The 15,207-nt window shown below is 47.8% G+C and overlaps 1 protein-coding gene across 1 annotated transcript in view; it reads left to right on the forward strand.

The window, feature by feature from the left end:
* Positions 1-15,207, forward strand: part of LOC129654266 (kinesin-like protein KIF28P) — a 70,705-nt gene that overhangs the window by 40,901 nt on the left and 14,597 nt on the right. The window contains exons 12-16 of the mRNA XM_055583772.1: positions 3,200-3,254; positions 4,741-4,864; positions 6,341-6,485; positions 10,415-10,533; positions 11,178-11,285. Coding sequence (XP_055439747.1) covers positions 3,200-3,254; positions 4,741-4,864; positions 6,341-6,485; positions 10,415-10,533; positions 11,178-11,285 — 551 coding nt within the window. The remainder of the gene's footprint in view (positions 1-3,199; positions 3,255-4,740; positions 4,865-6,340; positions 6,486-10,414; positions 10,534-11,177; positions 11,286-15,207) is intronic.

A 15,207-nucleotide genomic window follows, 5' to 3' on the forward strand; every position in this document is an offset into this window, starting at 1 on the left:
CTTACTTACCCCTCTCAACTCGCACCGAGGGAAGGCAGAGGGAAGAGGGTCAAGAGGCACTTGCCTGCTGGCTTTGGTTCGTAAGGTCTCTGACCGAATTGTCTGGGACCTTCTAATTTGCAGAGTGATGTTAACTGACCTGGCACTTCCTCAGCAGTTGATTCTGGTTCTGTTCATGCCTCTTGCCCCTGAGCATATTTCTTTTTCTTTTTAAAAAATTTTACTGGTAAAATACACATTACAGAAAACACCATGTTAACCATTTTTAAGTGTACAGTGCAGTGGCATTAAGTGCCTTTGCATTGTTGTGCAACCATTTTGAGTTGTGCCCGACATTTTGTGACCCCATAGACTGTGGTGCATTACGCTCCTCTGTCCATGGGATTAGCCATGCAAGAATACTGGAATGGGTTGCTGTTTCCTCCTCCAGGGGATCTTTCCGACCCAGGGATCAAACCCACGTGTCCTGCATCTCCTGCATTGGCAAGCAGATTCTTTACCACAGAGCCACCTGGGAAGCCCTGTGCAACCATTACAGGCACCCATCTCCAGATATTTTTTGTCTTCCCAAACTGAAACTCTGTCCCCATTATGCAATAACTCCCTGTTAGCCCCTCACCCAGTCCTTGGCAACTATCATTTTACTTCCTGTCTCTATGAATTTAACCATTCCAGGTACTTTTATAAATACAGTATTTGTCCTTTTGTGTCTGGCTTACTTAGCATAATTTCTTCCAGCTTCATCCATATTGAAGCATGTATCAGGATTTTCTCCCTTTTTAAGACTGAACAATACACCATTTTATGTGTTTACCACATTTATTTATCCATTCATCCACTGGAAAATGGCACCAGTATTTGGTCACATCTGGCTTCTGCACTTTAGCCCTATACACAGTCAGGACAGGAGAGGCTTTTGCAGGACAGTAGTTGGGGCTGGAGATCAAGACTGACATATACTCACTACTATATATAAAATAGATAATTAATAAGAACCTATTGTACAGCAGAGGGAACTCTACTCAATACTCTGTAATGACCTACATGGGAAAAGAACCTAAAAAAGAGTAGATACATGTATATGTATAACTAATTCACTTTGCTGCACAGAAGAAACTGACACAATATTGTAAACCAACTATGCTCCAATAAAAAATTAAAATTTATTTAAAATAACAATAATAAATCCATTAAGATCAGATCAGATCAGATCAGTCACTCAGTCGTGTCCAACTCTTTGCGACCCCGTGAATCGCAGCACGCCAGGCCTCCCTGTCCATCACCATCTCCCGGAGTTCACTCAGACTCACGTCCATCGAGTCAGTGATGCCATCCAGCCATCTCATCCTCTGTCGTCCCCTTCTCCTCCTGCCCCCAATCCCTCCCAGCATCAGAGTCTTTTCCAATGAGTCAACTCTTCGCATGAGGTGGCCAAAGTACTGGAGTTTCAGCTTTAGCATCATTCCTTCCAAAGAAATCCCAGGGCTGATCTCCTTCAGAATGGATTTGTTGGATCTCCTTGTAGTCCAAGGGACTCTCAAGAGTCTTCTCCAACACCACAGTTCAAAAGCATCCATTCTTCGGCACTCAGCCTTCCTCACAGTCCAACTCTCACATCCATACATGACCACTGGAAAAACCATAGCCTTGACTAGACAGACCTTTGTTGGCAAAGTAATGTCTCTGCTTTTGAATATGCTATCTAGCTTGGTCATAACTTTCCTTCCAAGGAGTAAGTGTCTTTTAATTTCATGGCTGCAGTTACCATCTGCAGTGATTTTGGAGCCCCCAAAAATAAAGTCTGACACTGTTTCCACTGTTTCCCCATCTATTTCCCATGAAGTGATGGGACCGGATGCCATGATCTTCGTTTTCTGAATGTTGAGCTTTAAGCCAACTTTTTCACTCTCCACTTTCACTTTCATCAAGAGGCTTTTGAGTTCCTCTTCACTTTCTGCCATAAGCGTGGTGTCATCTGCATATCTGAGGTTATTGATATTTCTTCCGGCAATCTTGATTCCAGCTTGTGTTTCTTCCAGCCCAGCGTTTCTCATGATGTACTCTGCATATAAGTTAAAAAAGCAGGGTGACAATATACAGCCTTGATGTACTCCTTTTCCTATTTGGAACCAGTCTGTTGTTCCATGTCCAGTTCTAACTGTTGCTTCCTGACCTGCATATAGGTTTCTCAAGAGGCAGATCAGGTGGTCTGCTATTCCCATCTCTTTCAGAATTTTCCACAGTTTATTGTGATCCACACAGTCAAAGGCTTTGGCATAGTCAATAAAGCAGAAATAGATGTTTTTCTAGAACTCTCTTGCTTTTTCCATGATCCAGCGGATGTTGGCAATTTGATCTCTGGTTCCTCTGCCTTTTCTAAAACCAGCTTGAATATCAGGAAGTTCACGGTTCACATGTTGCTGAAGCCTGGCTTGGAGAATTTTGAGCATTCCTTTACTAGCATGTGAGATGAGTGCAATTGTGCAGTAGTTTGAGCATTCTTTGGCATGGCCTTTCTTTGGGATGGGAATGAAAACTGACCTTTTCCAGTCCTGTGGCCACTGCTGAGTTTTCCAAATTTGCTGGCATATTGAGTGCAGCACTTTCACAGCATCATCTTTCAGGATTTGAAATAGCTCCACTGGAATTCCATCACCTCCACTAGCTTTGTTCTTAGTGATGCTTTCTAAGGCCCACTTGACTTCACATTCCAGGATGTCTGGCTCTAGGTGAGTGATCACACCATCATGATTATCTGGGTTGTGAAGATGTTTTTTGTACAGTTCCTCTGTGTATTCTTGCCATCTCTTCTTAATATCTTCTGCTTCTGTTAGGTCCATACCATTTCTGTCCTTTACTGAGCGCATCTTTGCATGAAATGTTCCCTTGATATCTCTAATTTTCTTGAAGAGATATCTAGTTTTTCCCATTAACGGCACATTCTTAAATAAAAAATATTTTCCTAAGCAAACAAACAGAAAGTTAGGAATATCACAAAAAAGGCAGAAATTAAAGCAATTATCCCCCAGGCAAGGTGATGTCCATGTACCATCATGATTGAAAATCACAGTGAGAAAATCCCTTCAAGTGATCCAGTTGGAGAGGAAATGGCACTTCCCAAACATCAGATATGTTACTAAGATCAAATCCTGGAAATTTTTGGAAAAAAAAAAAAAAAGGTTATTTTAATTTTTTTCAGGTTCGCGTGATGCTGGTAAGGCAGCTTCAAACACCATTACTCTTCAAGGTTTGGGGTAAGTGAACAGACTCAGTACCTTTGTCCAGCATTACAGAATTGAGACCACTGCATCCAGAGGACACTCTCAAAATTCATCTAGTCATTGTCGGGGCAGGCCACAAGCCTTGCCAGACAGCCAAAGATGAGAACTGACCAGATGTATCTTGGAACCCACTCTAATACTTATTATGGAAGGTCACATGGGAGGGTTTTCTTCTCTCACCGAAATCCCTCTTGCTGGGCTCAGTTTGTTTTCTTGGATCTGGTCTTGGGAGAAAGGGACTTATTCTCACAAATGGACCTGAGCAGATGGTGGCAGGAAATGAAGAGAGTTAAGAGGACAGGCCCAGTACAGTGGCGCGGGCCTTTCATGTTCTCACCACCAAGAGCAAAGGCATCTCTGTGCTCGGAGCCCTTGCCAACTGGACTAACACAAAGCCCAGACTTGGAGCTGATCCCTCCCTGAGGGACCCAAGGCAGGTTTGTAAACTCCGAGTAGGGGGCCGTACTTCTGTGGCCTCTCTCCCGGGGAGGCTGCTTCTCCAGGGTTCCTCCCCGATTCCAGCCCCACTGTGTCGTGACTGCCCACAGATTTCCAGCCAATAGACTCGGGGCATTACTGACCAGTCCCCTGTGACAGACCTCAGCCCTCCATAGTCCACCCCAGCCCTTGTGTGTGGGTGTGTGTGTGAGTTGGCAGCAGAGGGTGGGTGGGTGGTGAGAGGGACCTGTAGGGAGGGGCACTAACTCACCCTGACCAATGGCCTCTAGCCCCTTTCCCCCAATTCTTCCTGGGAATCCCCTCATCCCTCTTTCCAGATCACTTCCTGTGGGGACCCTGGTCCAAAAACCCACAGGTCTGGAATTGACTGAACTGCAGCTGAGCTGAGGTTAAAACCTAGCTCCTGAGGACCCCTGGGCCTGAGTGTGTCTCAGCTTGTCAAACATTCACAACATCCGAGGAGCCCAGGGACATTCTAGAACAGTTAGGGCACATAGGTGACATCTGTTGGGAGCCAAACTGATGCCTCTGATACTGGCCCCAAATCTTGTAACATCTCAGGTCTGGATTTGTGTAGATAAAGATGAAGAAACAGACCTAAACTTCTTGGTGATATGTAGGCTTGTTATTAAATCTCCTTCCCAGTAGTCTCCTCTGAAACACCATTCTTTCCATTTCTCTCCACTCCATCCCACCGACTTGTGAGTCCCTGCGGGCTCCAGCTTGACTCTGTGTCTCCTGGCCCCAGGAGGGTGGGGAGGAGTCGGGAGTGGGGGTTGGTTCTACTAATAAACAATTGCTTTGTTGTCTCCCCTCTTGGTCAAGGCAGGGTCCCTTGCACCCACCTCTCCACCTGCACCCACTGAGCACACAGGAGCCCCATCGGACTTCCCTAGCAGCTGTAGGCCTTGCCTAATTGTGCAAATGACAAAGAACTACCTACACTGTTCACCAAAATTGTGATTTATGTGGTCACTTAGACACATTCTTGTCCTTTTAGAATTTCAGATAAACATGCTTCCTTCACGAATTCGGGTGGTAAAGTGACGGTGACTCCATACGGCAAATGCAAGGTCATCGTTAATGGGGTGCCCATCGCGACCAAGACAAAGCTGCAGCATTTGGTAAACTCCCCTGCGGAGCCACAGGATTTCCTAAGTCCAACCAGGAGAGCTGGAGTGAGGCCGGCAGGGCTGGGCGCTAAGCCCCTTCTGTCCCTCTGCCACCGTGTCCCAGTGATGACGAGGTCACAGCTGTGGAGTTGCGATAGTAACTCCCTGAGTGTCTGGGGGAAGTCATTTCACCTCCCTGGACCTTGCTTACAAAACAGAGAGGGGTGAACTAGGTGCTCGCCAAGATCCTTCCAGCTCTAATGCTGTATGATATTTTAGATTTTAACAACCTGCCATGGGGGGACTTCCTTGATGGTCCAGTGGCTAAGATTCTGAGCTCCCAATGCAGGGGGCCTGGGTTCGATCCCTGGTCAGGAAACTAGATCCTAGATGCTGCAACTAAGACCTGGCACAGCCAAATAAATGAATAAATACTAAGAAGAAAAAAAAAAATCTGCGCCGGAGAAAACTGCCAGCACCTTGCCAACATTGGGCTCTCTGCATCTCCCCACCACCCTGTCAGTAGCACAGGGGCTCAAGACCCTTCTCCTGTCCCTTCTCCATGCTGAAGCCACAGAAAGCCTTCTATTTTACTTTAATTTGAGGATAATTGCTCTACAATGTTGTGGTGGTCTTTGCTGTACATCAAATCAGTCATAATTATATATATAAAACCCCTCCCTCTTGAGCCTTCCCCTGCATCCTGCCCATTCCACCCCTCTACGCAGAGATCCTTTTAGACTAGCACACTGGAGCAAGCCACTCCTTTCTTGGAAATCCTTCAGTGACCCACCCTTTTAGGACACCAGAGTGAGTGGGCCCATCATCTGCTTCTCTGGCCTCACTGCTCTGCCTGGGCTTCCCTTGGTCACATGACTCTCTGATGCTCAGACCTTCCAGGCTCTGGTCAACAGTACTCTTCTCAGCCTCACCAAAACTTAGCACTCGTGAAAGTTGCTCAGTCGTGTCCGACTCTTTTCGACCCCATGGACTATACAGTCCATGGAATTCTCCAGGCCAGAGTACTGGAGCGGGGAGCCTTTTCTCCAGGGGATGTTCCCAACCCAGGGATGGAACCCAGGTCTCCCGCATTCCTGGTGGGTTCTTTGCCAGCTGTGTCACCTTAAATAGTGCACCTTCCCCGAGGTGCTCTGTAATCCCCAGTGTGAATTAGCCCGGAACATTCTGTGGAAGCCCTGCCCTTTTCCTCCCCATCCTGCACAGGCTGTTACATCATTAGTTTATCAAGTCCTGGAGGGGAGGGATGGGTCTGTCTAGTCCCCACTGACTCCCCCAGTGGCTGACAGAGAGTGCGGAATAAAGGATTAGTCAACAAAAGCACGAGAAAGCAAGAGGCCCCTCTTCCCTCCTCATTTACAGGTCTCTCCCCTGCTTGGGGATTCACGAGGGCCCATGATGCACACAGAGGAGCAGGCTGACCTCACCCGCTCTGCCCTCCTCCCTCTGAGCACACTGTCTCCTTCCTAGGACCGGATTATTTTGGGATCCAACAGCGCCTACCTTTACATTGGGTTTCCTTCCGAGCGAGGCAGTGAGGACTTGAGCAGATTTGATTATGACTTTTTCCAGCTGGAGAGAGCGGCTGCTGAGGGAGTGAGTGCTGACAAGCTCGGTGAGCAGCCCAGGCCAGGCTTCTGGCATTTTCCATGTGCAATCCTGCTTTCCTTAAGAAAATAATCTTTGTGTCAAAATACAATGTTTAGAAAATTAAGGTATGATTTTCATAGAGTAAGCACATGTGGAAGATTTATTTAATTCATAAAATTAATTATGAGGGTAAAGATGCTGATGTAGGTTCAATCCCTGGGTTGGGAAGATCCCCTGAAGGAGGGTATGGCAATGCATTGAGAATTGAAGGATGCTCCAATATTCTTGCCTGGAGAATCCCATAGACAGAGCAACCTGATGGGCTACATACAGTCCATGGGGTTGCAAAGTCAGACATGACTGAGCATCCTTAAACATTTCATTGTGTTATTCCTAAGGAAAAGGACTTTCTCTTAATACCTACAGTACAATTCTCAATATCAGAAAATTAACATTGATACTATTATTTAATCTATGAATTTCATGCATATTTACCTAATTGTTTCAAAAACCTCCCTTATAAAAAATTGGGATACAGGGTCCAATCCAGGACCACATTTAGTTGTCACGTCTCTTTGGTCTCCTTAAATCTGGAACAACTCACCAGGTCTGTTTTTGTCTTTCATGACCTTGACATTTTTGAAGAGTAAAGACCAGTCATTTTTTTAGGTTTTTAGGATGCTTCCCCATGATTGGATTGAGGTGATAGGTTTTGGGCAGGAATGCCAGCAAAGTGATGCTGTATCCTCTGTGCCTCCCATCAGAAGGCACCTGGTGTCAGTTTCTCCATTTTTGGTGGCGTTAATTGTGATCACTTGGTTAAGGTGGTGTCTACCAGGTTTCTCCATTGTAAAATGAGTTATCCTCAGGCAAGAGGTAAATGCCACCCCAGAGTTAAGTGACTGGAGATTCACTCCCTGTGGACCAAAGCTCCAGGAGAGAATAACAGGACAATTAAGAGAGGAGGCGGGACCCTGCCCAGACCACATATTTCTCATTCTCGAAGTCAGAAGACTTCCTTGACCACACATGCGCAGAAAGGCTCCTTAAAGGTTCAAAGGGGAGTGACCTTTTGCCTTCAATCTTTCCCAGCACTACCCACATGTACTGTACTCTTTTTCCTTCCTGATAAATACTTTACTTACTTCCCTGCTGCTGCTAAGTTGCTTCAGTTGTGTCTGACTCTGTGCGACCCCAGAGATGGCAGCCCACCAGGCTCCCCCGTCCCTGGGATTCTCCAGGCAAGAACACTTTTCTGTCTTTGTGGGAATTCTCTTCTGAAAAGCTGAAGGGCCAGGGGCCTGCTCACTGTCCTCTGGTCTAGTGGCAAGGATTTGGGGCTCTCACTGCCACAACCCCACAGCCCCACTTCAGTCTCTGGTGGGGGAACTGAAGCTCTGCTTCCAGCCGCTGCAGGCTGAGGCCACCTGAGAGCAATCCTATCTTTTCAATTAATATTTTATGGGGAGAGACTTTGATATGTAGATATCCTATACCTCATTACAATTTCATCCACTAGTTTTATCATCCTTTGATCATTGGATGATCAGTATGGATTTTTGTCAAATGGTGAATTCCTAGCTTCACAATTTCCTCTACCTATATTTGAAAAAACAAAAAGGCACTATAAGAAATGTTTTATCTGCTGATTTGTTTATTCATTTAGTTATATCAGTGTGGTCTCTGAGTCCTGTTTTAGTCAATAAGTTATCTGTTGCTTTCATAATTCATTTTGATGTGCAAACCATCCCCGTTTTGGTCAGTGGGCACCCCTTCAAGCTGGACTCTGTGTCTCCCGGACGTTCCTCACCGGGCACTAGCTTACTTTCTGGCATCAAAAATGTTCCAGATGCATCTTGTGGTCTCTCAGCCCCAGCTCAGGTGTCAGTCATTTCCCCCAAGGATCCTGATTCCTTTTGGTAAAGAATGACATTTATAAATCAAGATCTGGAGCTACATGTGCAAACTGCTACATTACCACATGTGTTCCCCCACACATATTACAGCTTCACCTATTCTGTAAAGTCGTAAGTTCATACTCATATGGCCAATTCCAGCTCAATACCACAGAGTTTATTTTCATTTTCCCTGAATGGGCAAACATAATACATCTGTCAATTTTCCTCCATCTGTTCTCTGGATTCTCTCCCCTCTCACTATCTCAAGCATTTGTCTGTGAAAAGCCCCTTCTCTTTTGCATCACTAAAGGCTCTCCATGGATCATTCCATCACATGCAAATATGCTCCACTATCTTTTGCCATAAAAACAAACTTACAAAGCCCTACCTGGACCCACATCTCCCTTTGTTGTTGTTCAGCTGCTCAGTCGTGTCTGACTCTTTGTGAACACATGGACTGTGGCATGCCAAGTTTCCCTGTCTTTCACCGTCTCCCAGAGTTTACTCAAACTCATGTCCATTGAGTCAGTGATGCCATCCAACCATCTTGTCCTCTGTCGTCCCCTTCTACTCCTCAGTTCAGTTCAGTAGCTCAGTCTTGTCTGACTTTGCGACCTCATGGACTGCAGCATGCCAGGCTTCCCTGTCCATCACCAACTTCCAGAGCTTGCTTGAACTCATGTCCATCGAGTTGGTGATGCCATCCAACCACCTCATCCCCTGTGGTTCCCTTCTCCTGCATTTAATCTTTCCCAGCCTCACGGCCTTTTCTGATGGGAAAAGACCTCTAGCTACTCTAGCTCCCTCTAGCTACATCTCCCTCTAACTACTGCTGTATTTCAACTCCCCCACAACAACCTGGGAGTCCTTGTCCACAGAAACACTCAGGAGCTTTGTCATTTCTCTTTGTTCATCTCTTCCCTTGCCTCAGATGGAGGTTCTTGACCACCTTGCCTCCCCTCTCATTCCCAGACCCCAGATCACTCCCCTCAGGAGAGGCCGTGGTGCCAGGGCCCACCTGCTGCCCACCCGCACCCCCAACCCTGCCCAGTCAGGTGAGTGTGGGCTCCACCCCTCGGTGGAGAGACCCAGAGACCCTCGGTCTCTGGCTATACTGAACTCCCAAAGGTGGAGTGTCTCACATGGCGCCTGTGCAAACTTGTCTTCTAAACCCATGAGGAGAGTGTCGTGGGTGCACCTACATATGTGCAAAATAGATCCTCCCTTTTTCCTGCACCAAAGGTTTCTCTTCAGAATTTTAGCAAAATAAATGGATTTGAAAATGACCTCTTTGTTCATTGTCTGCAAGTTACTGAACAAAACAAGTCAATAAGACTCTAATACTAAGCCTGGACACCCTATATATTCATTTATTCATTCACAGGGTTGAATTTTCCAGCCCAGGGCTGGCAGCACAGTGAGGTTGAACAAGCCCTGACCCTGGTCAAAGGTGCTTAGCACCAGCAAAGACTGATTCTTCAGCAAGGTGGCTGTTGGGAAATTATGGGGAGTCAGACCTCAGCACAGGAAATCCCTAAATAACTGAGAGTTCTTGACAGGAGGCAGCACCAGCCAGGGTCTGGCAGGGGGGATTGGCTCACCCATTGTGTCCATGGTCCCCTCCTCCAAGCCACCCCAAACAGAAGTAAGGACAAGTTGCTTCTGTGCCAGCTGTGGTTTCAGGAGAAGCCCCCAGACCTTCCTTTAGCCAGCTGTATTATTCTTGCCCCAGCCTCTTCACTGGACAGTCTGGAGCTACCTTGGGTCAAGGACACAAGACCAAGACTGAAAATCAGAGGCAGGGAACCTCCTGTCACAATGCTGCCGAGATTCATGGGTTGAGATGAGCAAGGGAGGCAGTAACTTTTCTTCCCCACTTAGTTTTCTTTCTTGCTTTTTAAAAAATTACACGTTTATAAATTTAAAATATAAATATTTGATGAACAGTTGAATGAATAACTGAATGAAGGAAGCAAAGAGCATGCAAGTTTATTCATGGATGAAAGGTATCCCAGAACCAGAGAGTGACCTCCCCTCCCTCTTCGATCTTTCCTAGGTGCTATGAACAGTGGGGATGGGAAAGCAGACCCCAGTGTCCTGGCTGTGTTCCAGGACTACGTCAAACTGATGCCACTGGTTGCAGAAGCAAATCAAATGAGCGAAGAGCTGAAAAAGGTAAGTGCAGAAAATGGTAAAATCTCAGCTCTAGAAAGGACCTTAGAGGACAGATTCAACGAGCGCCGCTCTCCCACTGCCCCGAATTGGCTTCATGGTGTAGACATGCCAGACCCTCGGGCCTGGAGACGGCAGGTGCTTTGCCCGAGACCCCACAGTGAGCTAGTGACAGGGCCTCAGTCAACACCCCAGGCCTCCCCAGTTTCAGCCTCAAGTCCATTCCTTCTACCTCTGGCCCCCACGGCTCCAGAACCACCAAGACGCCAGACCAATGCTTGCCCACCATGGCCACCCCACCCCAGATTGTCCTCGAGTCCTTCTCTGGGTGCACACACCCTGAAGGCTTCTCTGCCCCAGAGAAGGCCTGGGTTTGGAGTCACTCCCTGGTGACACAGGATCCCAATCATCAGGAAACTTGCACAAGACTCAGTCCCTTTGGTGAGGCTTACACATGAAATAGTTCCAGGATGCTGCCGAGAAATTCTGGGTGCTTTGTCATTTCCCTTGATGGGAATTCCAAGGAGCAAGAGGTGGACCATCTTCTTTCAGAAAGTCCGAGTGTGGAGAGGATGAAGAATAAATTGCAAAGATGGTATGTGCTGAGAAATGTAAAATTGTTTAGTGAGAAGTGTTTTTCTTACCAGGGACTTAATATGGAGCTGAAGGTGAAGAATTTAGCTTCATCAGATTCCAGGGGCTGTGACCTACAAAAAGAGGTCACGGTGAAGGTGACCCATCAAAGGACTCATCAGGTGAGGCTGCCCCTGGGGGCTGGTGTGCGACTCCACAACGGGTTTCTGAAGAGGTTTCCTAGGGATACAGATTAGTTTTACCTGCTACAGCCTGTGGAGCCCCAGCAAAGGGGCAGGATAGGCTCCAAGTATGAGTGGGATTCTGGGGGACTGACTCTGGGGAGAGGAGGACCCTCCGAGTTTCCTCTTCTGGTTCCTCTATCCCACACAACACCGAGACCTGGGATCTTTCCCACCCGCAGGCAGTGAAAACTTTCTATTTATTTTTATCATGACTCCAAAGTTTTAGTACCCGAAGGGAGCCTGAACACCTGAGTGCCTGAGAGAGAGGGCTACCATTTTGAGCAATGAGAAAACGCACACTTTCATTAAGACTCCAGAAGGTGGGCTTTCCTGGTGGTCTGGTGGTAAAGAATCTGCCTGCCAATGCAGGTGGTGGTGTTGTTCAGTTGCGCAGTTGTGTTCAATTCTTTGCGACCCCGTGGACTGCAGCACACCAGGCTTCCTTGTCCTTCACCATCTCTTGGAGCTTGCTCAAACTTGTATCCATCGAGTCGGTGATGCCATCCAACCATCCTATCCTCTGTCATCCCCTTCTCCTCCTGCCCTCAGTCTTTCCCAGCATCAGGGTCTTTTCCAATGAGTCGGCTCTTCGCATCAGGTGGCCAAGTATTACAGCTTCAGCTTCAGCATCAGTCCTTCCAATGAATATTCAGTGTTTATTTCCTTTAGGATTGACTGGTTTGCTCTCCTTGTAGTCCAAATGCAGGGGACATGGGTTTGATCCCTGGTCCAGGAAGATCCCAAGTGCCTCAGGGCAACTAAGCCCATGTGCCACAACTACTGAAGCCCACACGCCCTCGAGTCTGTGCTCCTCAACAAGAGAAGTCACCACAACGAGAAGCCTGTGCACCAAAACCAGGGAGGAGCCCCTGCTCTTGGCAACAAGAGAAAAGTTTGAGCAGCAGTGAAGTTCTTTGAGCATCTTTTATTTGCTGACAAAGGTCCATATAGTCAAAGCAATGGTTTTTCCAGTAGTTATGCATGGATATTAAAGTTGGACCATAAAGAAGGCTGAGTGCTGAAGAATTGATGCTTTTGAACTGTAGTGCTGAAAAGGACTCTTAAGAGTCCTTTGGACAGAAAGGAGATCAAACCAGTCAATCCTAAAGGAAATTAACCCTGAGTATTCACTGGAAGAACTAATGCTGAAGCTCCAATGCTTTGGTCACCTGATGCATAGAGCTGACTCATTAGAAAAGACCCTGATGCTGGGAAAGACTGAGGGCAGGAGGAGAAGGGGACAACAGAGGATGAAATGGTTGGATGGCATCACTGACTGAATGGACACAAGTTTGAGGAAGCTCTGAAAGATGGTGATGGACAAGGAAGACTGGCGTGCTGCAGTCCATGGGGTTGCAAAGAGTTGAACATGACTGAGGGACTGAACAACATGATTGTTACTTATAGTTCTATATTGGGTAGGTTGCTTATCTCCACTTCACTTTGTTCTTGTTTTGTTTTTTTTTTAATCTTATTTGGAACATATTTCTTTATTGCCTTATCTTGACTAATTTTCTGTTTTATTTCAATGTGTCTGGTAGGTTGGTTACGTCTCCCAATCTTGGAGAAGTGGCCTTTTGTAGGAGACATCCTATGTGTCCCAGAAGTGCCCTCCCCTCTGGTCTCCAGAGCGGTATGCTCTAGGGGTGCCTCCCTCATGGGCTGTGTGGGCCCTTCTGTTGTAGTGGGATGACTACTGTGGGTGGTCTGGTAGGCATGGCTGCCTCCTGAGGTGGCTGGCTGTGGAGCCCCAGGGGTCCTGGGCTAGTCCTGGCCCATTGATGAAGGGAATGGAGCTGGGTTCTGTTTGCAGGGCTAGGGGTCTCGGTGTTACTATTGCCTGTGGGTGGGTGAGGCCGGTTCCTGACATGGCTGCCAGTGGGACCTGGGGTGTCCCATTGCTGGTGTCAGCCCACTGGTGAGTGGAGCTGGATCCTGAGACAGCTCTTGAAATGCCCAAGTTTCTCAGAGCTGCCATGGGCTTGCTGGTGGGCTGGGTTGAGGCTTGTGGGGTCTCAGGGCTAGTGCTGGCCTGCTGGTGAAGCCAGGTCTTAGGTCTCTGGCTGCAGAGTCCTGCGGGTCCTGGAGTTGCTGTGGACCTACTGGTGGGTGAGGCTGTGTCCTGCAGGCTCTGGTTGCATGGTCCTGAGGGACCTAGAGATGGTTTTGATGCACTACTAGGCAGGGCTGGGGCCTGGGCCCTCTAGTGGATGGGGCTGGCTCCCCTGGCAGCTGGGGGTTCAGGGGCTCCTTAGCAAACAGCCCACTGGTGGTTGGGGCTGTACCCCTGCCACTGCCTGCTTGGCCTGAGGTAACCTAGGACTGGTGCTGACTAGCTGGTGTGCAGGGCCAGATCCCAGGCCTAATAAACTAGATGGAAGACTCAAACCAGTGCTTGTCAGCACTTGTATCCTCTTTGTAGAACAACCCTCTGCACCCTTCCCAAGGCTTCCATCAGCATCTGTATCCCCCAGGGGCGCTCCAGTTGCCTCTTGTGTCTCCAGGAGGTTCTCCAAGATCAGCCAGGGGATCTGACCAGGAGGGTCTCCAAGATCAGCCAGGGGATCTGACCCAGGCATATTTCAAATTACTACCTCTGTACTGGATTTTGGAGCATGTGATTTTGCATGAGCGCTTTAAGAGTGAGGGGCTTCCCTGATGGTTCAGATGGTAAAGAATCTGCCTGCAATGCAGGAGACCCAGGTTCGATCCCAGGAATGGAGAAGGGAATGGCAACCCACTCCAGTATTCTTGCCTGGAGAATTCCATGGACAGAGGAGCCTGGCGGGCTATAGTCAGACACGACTGAGTGACTAACACTTTCACTTTAAGAATGAAGTCTACATTTCCCACAGCCCTCTAACTCTCCTGAAAATAAGCCCGGCTTGGCCTTCAAAGACAAACATTCTGGAAGCTGGTCTTCCCAGTGCAGGACTCCCAAGCCAGGGTGCCGGATGTGGGGCTCAGACCTCTCACTCCTTGGCAAGAAGCTCCATAATGGTAATCATCTTCCTGTTTGTGAGTTGCCCACCTTGGGGTGGGTCTTTATTATGTTGTGTCTCTGCCCCTCCTACCCATCCTCTTGTGGTTCCCTCTTTATACCTTCAGTTGCAAGGGATCCTTTCTGCTAATCTTTAGTTCTTCCTCGCCAACAGCTGCTCTGTAAATAGTTTTAATTTTGGCATGCTGATGGGAGGAGGCAGCTCAGGACGTTCCTACTCCTCCATGGTGGCCACGCCTCTGGTAACCACTTCTCATGTGGCATTTATCATCAAGCAATTTTCTGCCTACCTGGAATTCTTCTTATTTTGGCTTGTGCTTTTGTCCACTCTCTCAGTAATCACTGTTGGTACGTGGCCCTGTCCCTCACCTACTGAGGGGACAGACCAGTGCCAGGCTCTTTTCCTGGATTTTCTGCTCACTGGGTGTGAGCACACCAATTTATTATCTTCTAGTTCAGTGGGTTAAAAGCCCAACGCAGGACTTCTCTAGTTGTGCAGTGGATGAGTTTGCCTGCCACTGTGGGGGACAAAGGTTTGATCCCTGGACTGGGGAGATTCCATATGCTGCGGAGCAGTGAAGCCCATGTGCCACAACTAGAGCCCAGGAGCTGCAGCTGCTGAGCCTGTGCGCTGCAACGGTGTGAAGCCCACGTGCCTAGAGCCTGTGCTCCACAACAAGAAAAGTCACTGCTATGAGAAGCCCATGCATCGCAACGAAGAGTAACCCCCACTCAGCACAATTAGAGAAAGTCCACACAAAGAAAGCCCAGCACAACCAAAAATAAATTGAATAAATAAATGAATTTGTAAAAAGCACAACACAGATGTTGCTGGGTTGAAAGCAAAGTGTCAGGAGG

The sequence above is a fragment of the Bubalus kerabau genome, chromosome 5 (assembly GCF_029407905.1).
Source record: "Bubalus kerabau isolate K-KA32 ecotype Philippines breed swamp buffalo chromosome 5, PCC_UOA_SB_1v2, whole genome shotgun sequence".
NCBI classification, from domain to species: Eukaryota; Metazoa; Chordata; class Mammalia; order Artiodactyla; family Bovidae; genus Bubalus; species Bubalus kerabau.